We start from the raw sequence: 15951 nt of genomic DNA, 5'->3' as shown, positions 1-15951 counted from the left end.
GCCTATTTCTGCTGCCCATTCCAGAATTATGTCAATGAGAAATAAGGGGGCATTTGGGAGGCCATCCTTGACTCTCGTTGGAGCTTCTCCATTGGGAATCCTCAAGAGGTGGTTGGCTAGGACGTGGGTCTTTCCTTTACACACTGCAACTATGAAGTCAAACTCCAGGAGAATGGGCAACCCACTTTGGCAGCCCCATGCGTGTTCAAATTTATAATGCCACGTTCGGGCGTTGGTTGCCCATGGATGAGCACCCATTCTTCTAGCCAAGACTTACTTTCCCGGTAAACAAATCCAATAAATGGGCAGGTGCAACATTTTAACTGGGGAGCTTATGTGAGGAACCTTACTTAAGGTGAAAGGTTGGGTTATGTGATGAAGGCACTCACACATTTGAATTCTGCAGGCAACAACATCATCATTCTCATATGCTAGCTTCATTTCTCCAGAGCTCTTCTTGTAACTTTCATGGCATCTCATCCAAATCTACTCTTCCCTCTCACAACAGAGCTTCCCCCTGGCCTCCTAGATCCTTTTGCGCCTCCACATCTTGCGGTGCGTTTGCCCTCCCTTCTTGCCTCTTAAGGAGGCGCAATCGATCGAAAAAATCTGCAAAAAGTTAGTTTTTTTCGGCTTTCTTTTGCTTCTCGATTCACCTTCCCTGCCTCCCCTGTGAACAGACGTCCAAAGGCGTGGCAAAATGGCGATTGACGTTCGACATTTATATCTAAACCTGGAGAAGGAATCTAGAAAGGTGCCTATACTTAAAGACTGCTGCTTGCGCATTCCGGAAGGGCAGCTATGGATGCTTCTGGGTCCTAATGGCTGTGGAAAGTCCACTCTTCTCAAGGCTAGTCTTCCTGACTCTAGTCATCTGATTTATGATGTGATGGTCTTTTTCGATTAGCCTATCTTAATCAAACAAAAGACTCGACAATTTGTGTCCATATAGTTAGAGTCTATGTTTGCGGAGCATCGTGTTAGATCTGCAACCAGGATGATGATTTTAGTCTGTTTCGAAAGACCTGAATTTACAAGGCTCAATTATACATGTTACTTTAGAAGTGAGCAGCGTACATATGAATGTGAATATAAACTCTTGTTGCTCCTTTGGATGGACCTGTAATGTGATGCCATTGCATAGCTCGTCCTTGGGGCTGTCACAGGGACAGCAAGTTGCGGAGCAGCAAAGGTAGCAAGAAGTAGAATTTTTAGGCCTACGGAGCAAGTCTTCAGTCGGGAGTCCGGACTGCTCCAGTTGGCAGCACATGCAGCAGTAGCTTCACATGGCAGGGTTTTCGTCCAGCTTAAGGTCAATTAGTAGCAGATCAGGGTCAGCCAGCAAGAGATCACCTTCAGGGGGTTTGGTGGCATTAAATAAGCAAGGATTTGGGGCCTCATTTCCATCTACAGTTCAGGGCTCGGTTCTACAGCAGCTCTATGGCTCATACCCTAGGAGCACTAAGTGCTACTCAGTTGTAACCAACCTTATTGACTTAGGTCTATTCTACGTGCACTTGGTAATTTACATTATGAGCTACAACAGAGGGACTCTAGAACAAGAGGGAAGTAATTTACAGCTGTTTCGTGGACTCAGTACCCCACAACAATATGGGAAAGGAATGAATAGTTGCAGATACCTCGAACTTAGGGAATCCACCGCTCAAACTGTATGAGAAGTCCCTCAGTAGATGGCCATGCTCAAACTGTATGAGAATCTCCTCAGTAGATGGGTCAAACTCTGAGGAGAAGATAATTGTAAGAAGTGACGTAGAGGTCAAACAAGGTCGTCCCCTCTTGTCAACTCTCTTCGTTTTATTCAGAGAGGCTTTAGAAGATCAAAAGACGAAAAGGACATGCAAACACACTCGGATGCATTAGGTGAATTCTTTCATGTGTGTCAGATATTATAGAGAGCTTGCTTGCTACGCCAACTCCCTGCAGTGGAAGGTTCCCTAAGATCACACAACCTTCATAGATATTAGTCACTATGTGTGTACACAATTGCATAAGACACAAGCACAGATCTGAGCGGACTGAGAATGTGCTCAAGTTGCATAGAGCCTTCTGTCAGGCTTAGCATCATGTTAGCACTTGCACATGGCCCCGGATATCATGTTACACCTTGATGGGATGACAGAAAAATGAATGTCCATTATCTTGTTGGAACTTAGTCTACCTCAAAGAGCTCACTAAGAGTTGTCATAGGATTGTTTGTTTATTTGTTGAATTTAGAGTTCATTTAAGAAATTAAGGTGGAGCATTGTATAGCTGCCTGTGCCATTAGAGTGAGCTCTTTTCAAATAAACTTTGGATATTGGCTAGCTAGCATAGCTTCATTAATAAAACGTAGATGCTGAGTTTATGATGCAAATTCGATAGATTTTTGTAAACGGTACTAGAATATTTAGAATTTTAAAAGGGCAATGTCCAAGTAGCTCTATAAGGTGGTCGGCGTTGATCCTATGGAGGATCAATAATAGCTGCATCTCTCTAGTGTGTCATATTGCTAAATTTGACAAAAGTGGCTTGCAGCACGATTGTTTAGTTGCATTACACCAACACAGATTATAAGAGATGGTGGTGTGTTTACCCATCTAGCGTGGAGTGTTCTTTTCAATTTGAGGAGCTTTCTAGAGCCATCTGCACTTATCTATGCTCTTCTTCTTTTACTAGTGTCAATAGGAGTCAAGATAAGTACTATACCAATGACTCAGCTTCAACTCTATTGCAATACACTCTTACTGGGATTTTTATATGTACCTCTCAAACTGAGCAGTGGATAGTTTATTCTACTTCTTCGTGTGTATAAGGGAGAGTACACTCCAGTTCCTCTTGCGTGCACTTGATGAGCAATCCTGTGAGGGAAAGCTGCCTCAAGCATAGTTACCAGGAAACACCGTTCCCCCTTCCGGAACACCCAGAATGCCGTTCTTATTCTGGAAGGCAACCTGGAATGCCCAGAATGTTTTCCAGGCCTGGAACTCAAGGAAACACTGCCTGGCACTCCCAGAACGCGTTTTAAATTTTGTACCTGCTTGGTGCACTGAACTGTTGTAAAAGTGCTGAAAGAATGCCCGTTTGGCACTGTTTCTTGTCACTCCTGCTGCTCCAGCCCTCTCCACCTTCCAATCCTCTCAGCCTCTCTCAGCTCACCCTGGTCCCTTACTCTTCTGAGCCTTTCATAATATAATGATGCTTACCCCCTTGCTTATCTTGTACATTAACTTGTTCAGTCCCTGTATTCTAGTATTTAATTATCTTGGATCGTGAAACTAATAATAATTGACCTTTTCGTGGTTTGGTACCTCTTTTAACCGTATTATTAGATTCTTTCCTAACTAAGTGTCCCCTTGTTATACTTTCTCCATTTGTCTTGGCGTGTTCTAAACCACTAATTACTCATCCTCTCTTGGCTTACTTTTATAACTTTTTACAATAATGAAATTACTTAAGAATAATAATACCTACAGGTAAGATTATTTTAATTACTATTATGCTATAATGGTGTATAATTACATTGGACAATTTTATAATTAGTTACTTAGGGTAAACACCTCCAATACTTGTCCCCCTATGGAGGGCAGTTATTTGTTACGTGCTACACTCGTACACCCTTTTGTAATTTTGCTCCGAGACATTACTTAACTTGGGGTCATTTAGTGGGGCTTCTATTACTTAGTTACTCTCTTAAGCCCCTTGCTACACTAACTACAAGTTCCTTTGGTGGATAGTGCTTTTATAGACCTTGGTTGTAATAAAATACCCTTTTACTTTATTGATTTTTTGTTAAAGCCATTCTTTCTGGAAAAGAAAATGGAGTAGAAACAAAAGGACAACGGAGAAAAACAAGCATGAGGACCAGAGAAAAAAACAAGAATGGCAGACTATGCATGCAATCTTTACTACTTTGTTATTTATTTTAAATGAAGGATTGTTATTACTTTGTTTTTTAATTTTAAATGAATGAGAGTGCTTTTTTATCCATGGCCCAATCTGAAGCCTTCCAAAATGAGAAGATGTTATCAAAGATGCTCCTACCATGCACAAAACCCATCTGCATATCATGGACAAGATATGGGAGAAAGGGCTGCAGATGAAGGCTGATAACTTTAGCTAGGATTTTATACAAGGTACCCAGCAAGGTAATCGGTCTCCACTGAGACACTAAATTCAAGCAACCCCCTTTCGGAATCAAATGAATGAGGCTCTGGCATCTAACCGGAGTCCCACACACCCTGCAAGGCTGAGGTAATGTGATCCCCAATGTGATCCCAAAAAGTAATAAAAAATAAAGGGGTAAGTCCATTTGAACCAGGACACTTGCCCTTGTGAAGGGCAGAGAGAGCAGTCCTGAACTCTACGTTGGTCAAGGATGCATCATTTGAGACAGTCATATCCCATGCCACCAACCCAGGTAAGTGTGATCAAATAACCACTCTAACATCATCTGTGGCTTGAGTGTCAGGATTTGCTGTAAGAAGGGAGGCATAGAAATCGGTGGCAGCCTGCAAGACGGTATCTGGATGTGTCTGAAGAACTTTGCCTGAGCCAACAAGCTGTGAGAAGCTCTCCTTACTATGTTTGGGGTCAAGAGTAGAGAAGAACTGCTTGTTGATTCTACCTCCCGTCTGAGTCCAAAAATGACTCTCTAGCATGAAAGGCATACTCTGTTCTCTGATCTAAAAGTGACTACTGCTGAGCCCTTGCTGCAGCAAGGCGCTTCTGAATCCAAGTATTTGTAGGTCTCTTGTGCTCCTCCCTTTGGAGGGCAGCCAACTCGGATACCTATCTCATGCATGAGGATCTCACCCCTCCTGATACCCTTTCTCTTCTTAGCCTTCTCTCAGCCTCTACTATTAGGTCCCTCTTGAGTCCTCTCGACCCACCCTTTCTCCTCTTAGCCACCCCCTCCTCTTAGTCCCCTTCTCTTCTCAGCTTCCTTCTCTCAGCCCGAGGGCCCAGCCCCCTCCTCTCCCAAGGTCTCACTGGTCAACCATCCTCTTTTGCTGCCATACTTCTTCCACCAAGAAACATGCCCCAATTGTGCCTCATGGATGCGTGCACGTCCAAACTTCCCAAGGGAGTTCTTGAATGTGAGTAGTTGATGCTCCATGGGATTCTATTGCCCCACATCTGGGTTTGTGGTCTCTAAAACTCTGTCCAACTCTGTGACAACACGTCATCATCTCTTTGGTCCTCCCTCCTTTATAGAGGGTACAAAAATGAGCCATTGTATGGATTGGCCTATGCAACTTCTTCCATTTGGACTCCCGCATAATCTCTTATAACTAGGAAATGCGCACAAGAGAGATGTCAGTAACTAAAGTTTAAGATTTACAAACTACTATGGCTACCCGTGGCAGCTTGTCTATGTCTTCAATAAGGAGATCCAAACTATGTGCAGCATAAGGTTTCCATAAAATGTGACTATACTCACTCTCTATAAGTGCACCCATGCATTGATAGTTACTAGCATTGTTAGTGATGACTTCACTACTTTTGAGGTCTCATATTCTTAATAGATTTCTTAATGTGAGTATAGGGGTGTGATGTGTCTATATGAGTTAGTTAGAAGGAGAATACGTGCACCTGGAGGTTTATCAGATTGGATTGAGAGCACTATCAGAGTGAAGCAAGGATGTCTCCTCTCTCTGACACTCTTTGGGCTCTACATTGATGAGATCACGACTTTCATCGACCGCCTAGGAGTAGAGGAATCCTTGCTTGCAGATTTGATGATACAGATCTTGCTATACACGGATGACATAGTTCTCATCTCCTCTTCTGCAGGTTGGCACAGGTGAAACAAATAAGGCCACTAAATTAAGGCTAGTAACCCCTATAGATACCTCATGCAGTGGGAACAGCTCGTTTTGCATTGGGACAATTGTGCGCTGTGGGACAATTGTGTGTTATAGGAAGGGAGAGGGGGGGGGTTCTTGTTGGGAGGATTTTGTTCTGGTCGTTGGGTTACAACGACATCTCGAGGCCTTGGAGGTGTTTTGTAAGGTGAGAGACTTGATGGTCAATTTTGGCGAGACCAATGTTATTATCTTCAATATCTCACAAGTGGTACTTCATTGACACAACTTCACTTATCGAGGAGAGCCAATGGAGATAGTACAGTCATGTGCCTACCTTGGGGCAGTTTTGCAGGACCTGTCTTCACGATGTTACATGTAGCTCGGGCATGACTCAGATGAGGGCGGGGAGCTCTAGCTCGACTAGAGAGACAGTGCTTCCAGGCACACTTATAGGGACCCCCAAGAAAGGGATGCTTTTTGATACACTGGTGACTCCGACAACCATGTATGCAGCACCCTTGTGGGGATGCGATCTACCGATAACCAAGTTTGGCAGAGATACGAGAGGCTACAGGTGGCTATGGGATCCAGGACGATTAGGAATAAGCCTTCGGTTCATCACCATATCATACGGGCAGAGTCCACTATGACAATTGTAGATTGATTCCATCTTCCAGACATTGACATATCTAAAGAGGGTGTGGGCCTTGCCTAGATGGAGGCTACTGAGGTTGGCATTGGAGTCATCTAGGCAATTAGCTTAGAGGGGGGTCAGCATAGCCTGAGATGCACGCATCTCTAAATGGTTCGTATGCAGGGCGTTCAGATGGATCGCCTGCCCCCCTTTCAGTACAGTGTAGATGTCCCATCCCTCTAGATCCCATGATATGAGATTGACCATATAATACGGTTGGACCTACTTCAGCGATATACATCACAGACTTGGGGGGAGGACCAGGAGTTCCCCACCAAGAACCAGTTCTATCATGACCACTTCCTGAGAATATCAGAGGAATGATTGATCATTAGGCCCCAATATCTGGAGGATAGACGGGCTACCGATGCATTGAGGATTGCTATAGGACAGATGCGGGTCTCGTTTAACTAGCTGAGGATCGAGGCAGGTAGGGCTGTAGGCACACCTAGAGAGCAGCGGGTTTGCAAGCTATGCACATTGGCAGCGGTGGAGACGGAGGAGCCTCCTATGCATTTGCTCTGCTTACTATGAGATCCGAGGATGCTACCATTGCTTCTTTCAGGAGGGACATGGGTTTGGACCACTCTATTGTTTGATCTATTTCCACGACCAGGTGTGTGTTGGTCCCTTTCCAATGGAGATGCGGCTAGATGCATTATGTTTCAGCAAAGACATCGGAAAGACATGTATGCTAGCATCTAAGATTGGAGCCCTATGTTGTCTCAGCTGTGAGAACTCTAGATCCATGGATTATTGGGGGATTAGAGAAACTTATCGAGCTGTTTGAGTCCGAATACAGTTTTTCAGTTCTTCGCATTTGGTAAGGTCAGCATAACTAGAGATCCAATGCTAAGGCAGCTCATCAAAGCTACCATGTGGGGTATGTGGCAAAGCAATCAATGCTTCCCATGTGGAGAAAACTGGACATCAAAGCACAATGGGGTGTGCTGAACAAAAGCAATGGGGACATCCAGAACTTATTGTGAGTCGTGATTGTGGATCTTTTTTGATGATGAACATGCTAGGATGGATTACCACCCACATGACCCTGGAGGTGCCATAACACCCAAGGCAAAGGGATATATCACGTTTACTTTTGACCCTGGATGGAGTATGTCCTTTTTTACAGCAGAGGCCTTGGTGCCTTGGTCCTAACCATAACCTACAATTTTGAGAAAGGATGGACTGTAATGAAGGCCAAGAGCGGGCCATGTTAGTGAGGGTTAGGGCTGATTTGGCTAGAGTATGTTAGACCTAGAAAGCGGCAAAAGAAGATATAGTGGAGGGGGGGCTATATAAGTCCACCTGCCCACCCTTGTACGTACCTTTTGATGTGACATCTAATCCTATCCTACTGTCACTCCTTCCTCCTCGTATGTGCTTATACTTCCCCCTGCCCCCCCCCCCCCCCCCCCCCCCTACACACACACACCTCTCCCCCCTATTCATCTCCTTTCCCCCCCTCTCTCTCTCTCTCCCTTCCATGCATTCTACCCCCTTTCACGCATTCTACCCCCTTTCTCTAATCTGCCCCTAACCCGTTTCTACAATGAAAGTGTTGAGAGACTTTGTTGGTACCTTCTTGCCACCAACTTGATCCATCAAGGTGGGCTTAGGGGGGGGACCGTACAGGTCTTTGTTTACAATACGGCTACTCAATTTTGAAGGGAGTGTGAGTATCCACAAAAATTTGTCACCTTTCTTGCACATCTCCCTGTTTCCACACATCTCTACACTTTGACATTTTTTAACAGGCCATCTATTCACCACTTTTGGCTCTTTGTCCAGTGCTTATTGTAATGTCTTTGTACTGGATTAATGACATGTGAAGTAGGATCCTCACACAATGTTTTTAAACCAATAGTTCAGACAGCTATGACAGAACAGAAGTCCAGAGCCCCTTGACAACAAAAGTATCGAAACCTCCTTGAAGACCAAAGACCCTCCCAATATAATAGTCCAAAAAATATCCAATATTTCAAAACTATTTTATGGCCCTACTACACATTAAATAGAAGGTCGAGATACTATAATCTACAGACAGATAATCATTACAAATTTAGGCATAGAATGAGGTTTCAAAGTATAAGCATTGAAAGGTAAGAATGACATATAGAGTGGCAGCCCTAATGAAACCAAAATATGTAAAGCCTGACTGTCTCTCAATCTTGTTTGCAGAGAACAAGACCTATGTTTATATTAAACAGCTACAGCAAGTTGGAAAGGCACCCATTAAAAACAAATAAGCTGAAGCAATAACATGATAAAACTAGCCATTATCTGCATCTCAATATTGTCATGCCTGATTGTCCGGGTCTTCTTATTTCTCCCTGATAAAGTCAAGGTAAAGGTGCGGTCTTTCGAGGTACATGTTAAAAAAGGTTTTGTTTATGACCCCTATTCTGCAATATTCTACCAATTTTTATTTTCACATTTGCAAAGGTTTGTGTTTATATCAGTGCTGCATTGTTCTTATGGTCTGATGCATCTGCAGGCTTTAGCTGGGCTTTTGAAACCCAATTCTGGGCAAGTATTTATAGCAGGACCTAGGAGTTTTGTGTTCCAAAATCCAGATCACCAGGTATAAGGCTGTTTAAACATTGGAATCTACAGGTAGATAAAAAGGTTTGAGAAAGTGGTAATGTCTGCCAAATGGATCCATTTCCAGTGATATCATTGGCCATGTCTGCACATTTCTCTACATCTGTTTTTCAGGTGGTGATGCCCACAGCTGAAGCTGATGTTGCATTTGGACTCGGTCGGCTTGACCTTCCAGAAGGCGAAGTGCAATCCAGAGTCATGAGGTCTTTGGAGGCTGTTGGCATGGCAGAATATTTTCAGGCATGGATCATTTCATCCAGTTAGAGTAACCAGGCCAGTGGTTAAATATTCTCAAATGGGCAAATAATGCTTTCTGTCTGAAACTTGCAGAGGCCTGTGCAAACTTTGAGTGGGGGGCAGAAACAGCGCATTGCCATCGCCGGAGCATTGGCTGAGACTAGCAAAGTATTACTTCTTGATGAACTGACAACTTTTCTTGATGAAGGTGACCAGGTATACCTAGGTCTCTTTATGACCTGCCTTAAAGCATTATGCTCCAAGATCTAGTATAGAATGGGTGTTCAAGCAGCTGAATAATGTAAATTTGTGATTCTCAAGTCGTTTTGAGTCCGTCGGGAGATTGCAAGGAAATGCTTTTGTTTAAATGGTGATGTGCCAAAAATGGCCACTGAGTAAGGCAGGCAAAAGTGGTGATCCTGCAATTTGAGCAATTAGTCTTGTCAGTCAGTTACAACTGCTAGCTTTGGTTGGATTTAAAGAACCATCTGCTGCACAAATGCTACGACAGTAATTGTATGGTGTAGCATTACCCCTAGACAGTTGTGCCATGGGTTTGGAAATAAGGGATTTTAGAGAGTGGTGACACGTAAGTGGGCCTACGGCCTAGTGCCTAGTTTGGACAGCTTGGACAGTTAGTTAGGCTCTAAGTGGACTAGAACATAATTAGAAGGTGACCATTGGGCTTAGGGGTGACATTAGCACATCTGACAGCTTCTAGTAGTGGGCTTTTGGTGTTATGTTGTGGCAGGGTAGTTCTCCCTATGTTCTGCCTTTTGTTCTTTGAGCATTGACACTTGTGTTGGATATTGATATCAAAGCAAATAGGTTCTACCTGTGGAGAGTAACTTGGAGTGGCAAAGCACATATATGACACTTCAGTTGGTTGAAGGTCATAGATAAGTCCATCCACAGTTAACGCCTCTTCATGCTTGAGGGAAGCTGATGCAGCCCGGTTGAACACACCAATCAAGACCGAGTTCAAGGAGGCTTGACTAGTGAAGTGGATTTGCATCAGAGAGGACAGCAGAGCCACCAGATTTCGTCAGTAGTTTGGGAGAAAAAGCTACAGAAAACAAGGGCAACAAGCCTTAGATCCAGTCGGCCATTTGAGGTTATTTTTAGTTTGCTGTGCTGTTGGACAAGAAGTTTGCCAGCCTTTTGTATCTGTGTTTGAAGCAAGAAAAAGAGAAGGAATGGCATCAACCAAGCACCTTTGCCATTGTGTGCAAACTTGATGAACCTAAAGGTCAAGAATCTCCTTCTTGGAGATTGTGGAAGGTTACAGATAGTACCACACAACAGGGACAGGTGCTATAGTAGTAGCTTGTTATCCACTAAAGTTGCAGGCGTGGGAGGATCAGGATGCAAATGCGTTCATAATGCTTACACACCACGAAGGAGAGTGTGATCTCATTGGTCCACCTAGCAGATAATTGTCCATGCTGCTTGGACCATACTAAAGTGTCTGTAGAAGATCCATGAGGATTTTGAAATTCTAGAGTCAACTCTATACAATGAAGCTAGCAGACTTGGAACTTGTTAGCCTTAGTTGGGGAGAACTTGGACACCAAGTACTTGGCAAGGCTCGTGTTGAGGAAGCTACCACAGAGTTACCAAGGGTCATTCGGGACCAGGCAAATCCAGCCTTAACGTGCGACTGGGGAAACAAACCGGAATCCTGGAAGGCCAATCGTAGGAGAGCATGAATGCATTCCCAAAATCTCTTGAAGAAAGCCAGGGTCAAGCGGTCCTCTCTTGGGCACTTTTGCGGTGTGAGGGCCTTGCTCTTCATCTATGAATGGGGTAACCAATTGTATGCTCATGCCCATGAAAGGGGTGTTTCCCAGACAAACTCTCGGGCTGTGAGAACTTGTGCCTTAGACTGTAATAGCTGTCGGTAAAAGGCCATCATCATCTCTAGAATCTCTTTATGTTACTATTGGGTCTGGTCACCCTCTTCGCGTAGCCACTGAAGCTGAGTCCTTGCAGACTAGGGGTAGTAGTATGAAAGAAATGCTTGGTCATCCTATCCCCTTGTTGGACCCAACATGCCTTGTCGGTAAGAGAAATCCCTTCTGTGGATCTTTGTTGCTTGAAGGTCAAGGCACACGCTCTCGTACCTGTCCGTGGGGCATTGGGAGGCTGAGTCCTGCTCCTTGAGTCTCTCTAAGGAAGCCGAGTTGTTTCAGTGCTTTCTTCCTCTCATGAAGGGAATGCTGGGAGCTCCTCACTATTTCTCTGAATTTCTGCTGTTAGCCTAACTGGCCTAGCCATCTTGGGGTTAGGACCAGTTGGTGCCAGTCTCTGCTATGGCTTGTTGGATCCCCTTCTTCTGTGACAAGGCAGTAGGGATCCGCACCCCCTTCTAGGGAAGTCTGTGAGGATGGGGCTGCGCTAAGCAAAGCACTATCGAGGAATGGTCTGACATCTTCATCCTAGATAGGATACGTATGTCCCCTCCTCTGTGCATCACTTTGTCCCCAACATAGAATCTGTCACGATGCCTAGGAAGGCCATCATGCCACCTTTGGCCGAATGAGCAGAGGGTGCCAGGGTTTTTGGAAAACTTTGCCTCCCACTTTGGATCTTTGCACTAGCCACAAAGATGAACTGCTTCCACATACTACGCTGTGATGGGGTCATCGTTGAAAAAGAGGCACCTCCCTTGTCCTCTTTAAACTCTAGATTCCTGAAGTCTCCTGCAACAGTTCATGAGCTTACGTTTGTACAATATTCAATTTCACAGTAATTTGAGTACTTAGCACATCAGAAACGAAAATAAAGGCTGGCTGGAAACTCAATTCAGCAATCAATACTCAACGATGGAACTGGAACATGAATAGAGAGAGAGAGAGAGAGAGAGTTGCCACACTAGGGCTTAGAAATAAGGCTGCACCCTGTCGAAGATCTTTATTGCAATAGAAAACTCTTTACAATTGGCTCACGGTGGAGCATGAAGCTGATACAACTTGGATGGCAGAACCCACCCCCCAACCTTGCCGCCCCTCCCCCCCCCCCCCCCCCCATCCCCTCCCGCCCTTCCCTCATCCCCCTTGTGTGCATGTGCAACTGGGAGCCCTCAGCCTAGAGGCCCTTACTCTATAGACTAGACCAGCCAGCTAGAAAGCATGTGCTTTTTAAAAGCTGGGCCTGCTTTTCGTTTTTCTCTAGAAAGCAATAGCTTTTCTCTCAAAAAGGTGATTTCCTTGCTTTCAGCCCTGTGGGCCCTCTTTTTAAGCTGCTCGCCTCCCCTGCCACGTGCTTTCTTCCCAAAATTGGGCACTCCATATCTGCCTTTTGTGCTAACAGAGGGCCTTTTTGCACTCTCCAAGGTCCTGCCACAATATCCAACATACTCAACCCATTAAAGGTTAGCAATGCATGCATTCTAGTTATCTAGACTAATCCTAGTCCTTTGCAGGGGTCCCCCCATAGTATTATTTAACCAATGCAATACAGAGGAAAATAAAACTTGTTCTAGTTAACCGGAGTCAAATTGCTTTGACCAAAGTCAATCTTAAAGATTTCTCTTTATTTCTTGGGAAAAGTATGATTTTGTGACACTTATCTCCTCATTGCCCACCAGTTCTCTATCTTGGAGGGACTGGACATCATACTTGACCTATTGTTCGTCCTCTAGGGCAAGTGTAATCCGAACGGCTGTGGGAGTCCAGGGAGCTGCCATGTGAACTGCTTTTACCGGACCAAGCGGTCGCCACCAAGATTATGTTCTCTGGAATCAAGAAAACAAATGTGCTGTCCATGCTAGAGGAAGGAAAGGGGAGAGAAACAGAGGAAAGAGGAGGGTAAAGGGGGTTTTGGCAGAACATCCCCCAAAAAAGGTCAGCCAAGGGCTGCTCAGGCAGGAGAGATTGCAGCTGTCCGGCCCTGCTAACGTAACAGCAGCCTCTTTTCGAGGGCTGTTGGCAGGCAGATGGTCAGAAAAACCCTTGCAACTTGGCTGTGAAGCTGCCAGGCCAGGGGGTGCAGCTGGTTGAACAGCTGTTCAGAAAAGGCTGCGAATCAGTGGCAAAGGGAGATGGGCAGGCAGATGGATCAGAAACCCGCCTTCATCCTAGCTGTGAAGCTAGCAGGCCAGGCGAGTAGAGCTTCTGTGAGCAGCTGCTTGGAGTGCAGGGGGTGGGTGGGGGGAGTTAAAGCAAAGAAGGATAAGCAGGAGGTATGGCAGGGAGTAGGTGGTGAAGCCAGGGGAACACCTGAACTGCAAGTACTTGTCATAGCATTTAATTTTCATTGACATCTCAAAGAATTCTTCTGTGATAACATGTTGCAACTTCGAAAAGGTGCAGGCAACAGTAGATTGGAAGGGTTTTGGCAAGTGCTACCAATTTCTGGTGTGTTTTGCTCTAGTTTCCGCGGAATGCTTTTCTGTTTTCTTTAAAAACTTGTATGAAAGACACCTTGAAAGATGGCGTTGAATGATACGGGTTAATGGTGGACAGTGTCTTGATACTCCAATCAATAGGGATTCTTCTTAGCTTTTAGACAAGTTAATGGAACTCCTTGGAAATCAGTTTGTCAGTATATATTGGAAAATTTTAAGTCCCATACAGGGGCTTGGTATTTGTTGACACTAAACTGTGATTATTTTTGGAAGTCAACTGCACGTGTGAGTAGATTTAAAATATCTGGTCATGCTATATATACACTTTGGGTAACATACTTTGTCTGTGGATGTTACCGAGGAGAGCTTCAGATGGGCGTCGTGGAAGCAGTAAGGAAGGTTGTGAGTGGACCACATGCAGTCACAGCCTTATGGGTTACCCACCGACTTGAGGAACTTGACTATGCAGATGGAGCAGTGTACATGGAAAATGGTGAAGTAATTCTTAGTGGTGAGGTGGGGAAGGTGAAAGAGTATATAGGAAAAAAACAAGCGGAGTACAGGAACTCTGTTTGTTCTGGTTGAAGGTCGGGGACTGTTGCTCAAGTTTACAGCAATCGTGAATGGCATATGATGGAAATTTGTGAGGGCTTTATTTCATAAAGAATCCATTTCTCACCTGTTCATAGAAGCTATGCAACGGAGATGACATGGGTTGAGGTTCGTATATGTATGGCATACATTCTTTGAAATACACGTATACAATGATGAATGTTCATCGACTTGTGCTCCCCCTCTTTCTGTGTGCACATTAGTCAACTACAAGCAGCATGCAGGTTGTCCTCGCAAATAATGAAGTTTTGAGACCTTTATGAGCTCATAAGAACTTTACAAGATTGTTTCACCTACATGCTTATTGGCTCCTACTCTAGCCTTTAACATAGGTTTGTACGTAAAGGGTTCTGTCATATTTTAAACTCTGTTATAGACAACTTCATGCCCAAAATTTCCTAACTCTCTCATAGTTTTTCTTTCACAAGGTGGAGGGGTTGATAACTTCACTATGGGGGTGCAATGGGTAGTAATTTTGCCACCTAAGCCTTGTACAGCTTTGTTTGTCAATGGTTCTTTCATTACGATTGCTCTTATCATGGATGATTCTGAAGCAAATTCGTTTCACAAGGTTGAGGGTGTGATACTTGCCCTCACATACATCACTCATAATGAACAAAGCCTCTATGTAAGTCAACATTTATTTGTTATTTACAGATTTATTAGGTGAGCTCAAAAATTACAAGCAATGGTGACTTGCAAGCCCAATCCTTGTACCTTGCCTATCAAATGTAAATTTTGAGGATAACAAATAACCGATTTGTAGTTTATTGTCAGCACTTATCTTTTAATCTCTTGGACTGTTTCAATATGCCTCCTCTATGATAATTATGATGTGTGTGTGTGTGTGTGTGTGTGTGTGCGCGCAGATATATTAACATTTGACGTAATTGAACTTGAGAAAGGGAAGATCTCAACTCAAATTAGGTTTGGTCTAATTATTTTGTTCAACAAAATAAACTAGCATAAAAACATGAATTTCATGATATAGTTATTAAGGTAGCTTTGTATATACCGGCTTAAGAGTTATGTGCTAAAGAAGCTCATATGGTAGTGCTAAAAAACTATCATTAAGGGTACACTTTATTGATTTGAAGGGAATACAGTTCAAGGGATTTTAAGAGAAGACAATTATAAGGTGGGGTATTTTTTGTAAAACAACGGCAAATTTTTGGTGGTAGTTATTTAGAAAATCTCTTGGCATTGCAAATTTTACCACTCATCCTATGTAGAAAGAAGCCTTACATCTCATCATTCCTTGATAGTTTTGTTCTTCCTTGATAGTTGATCTTATTTTGCACTCAAAATATTTGCATAATGTTTACTCATCGATGTGAAGCCTTAACTCAAAACTTTTTCCATGTTCTTCATTCTCTTGCTCAATTGGTTTTATTTGTCACATTGTCTCTCATTCAATTCGACAAAATTACCTAACTCAAATCCTTTTCTACAAATTGGGGTACATTTTGTACATTTAAGCCATTTCTTTAGCTTCATTTTTTGTGGTACTATTTAGGCTTGTTTGATTCTCAATTGTCCATGCATGGAGAAATTCACCAAATATACATGGATGGGTCCTTAGTATTTGCATCAATATAAAGTGTAGTGACCAACATCTCTTTTGGTAGTAATACTGGCATCTATATGAA

At 43.7% G+C, this 15951-nt stretch overlaps 1 protein-coding gene across 1 annotated transcript; it reads left to right on the top strand.

The window, feature by feature from the left end:
- Positions 1-318: 318 nt before the first annotated feature.
- Positions 319-14628, top strand: ABCI10 (ABC transporter family protein). The gene is made up of 6 exons (XM_087378182.1): positions 319-555; positions 681-850; positions 8999-9085; positions 9220-9345; positions 9436-9558; positions 14063-14628. Exons 1-6 carry the CDS (start codon positions 429-431, stop codon positions 14273-14275), a joined length of 846 nt encoding a protein of 281 aa, XP_087234308.1. The 5' UTR covers positions 319-428; the 3' UTR covers positions 14276-14628.
- The last annotated feature ends 1323 nt before the right edge of the window (positions 14629-15951 follow it).

Source organism: Dipteris shenzhenensis, chromosome 8 (genome assembly GCF_047967505.1).
Source record: "Dipteris shenzhenensis isolate YYH24624 ecotype China chromosome 8, Dip_SZ_1.0, whole genome shotgun sequence".
Lineage (NCBI taxonomy): Eukaryota > Viridiplantae > Streptophyta > Polypodiopsida > Gleicheniales > Dipteridaceae > Dipteris > Dipteris shenzhenensis.
Note: the sequence above shows the minus strand (reverse complement) of the source record. Positions and strands in the feature narration are given on the sequence as shown.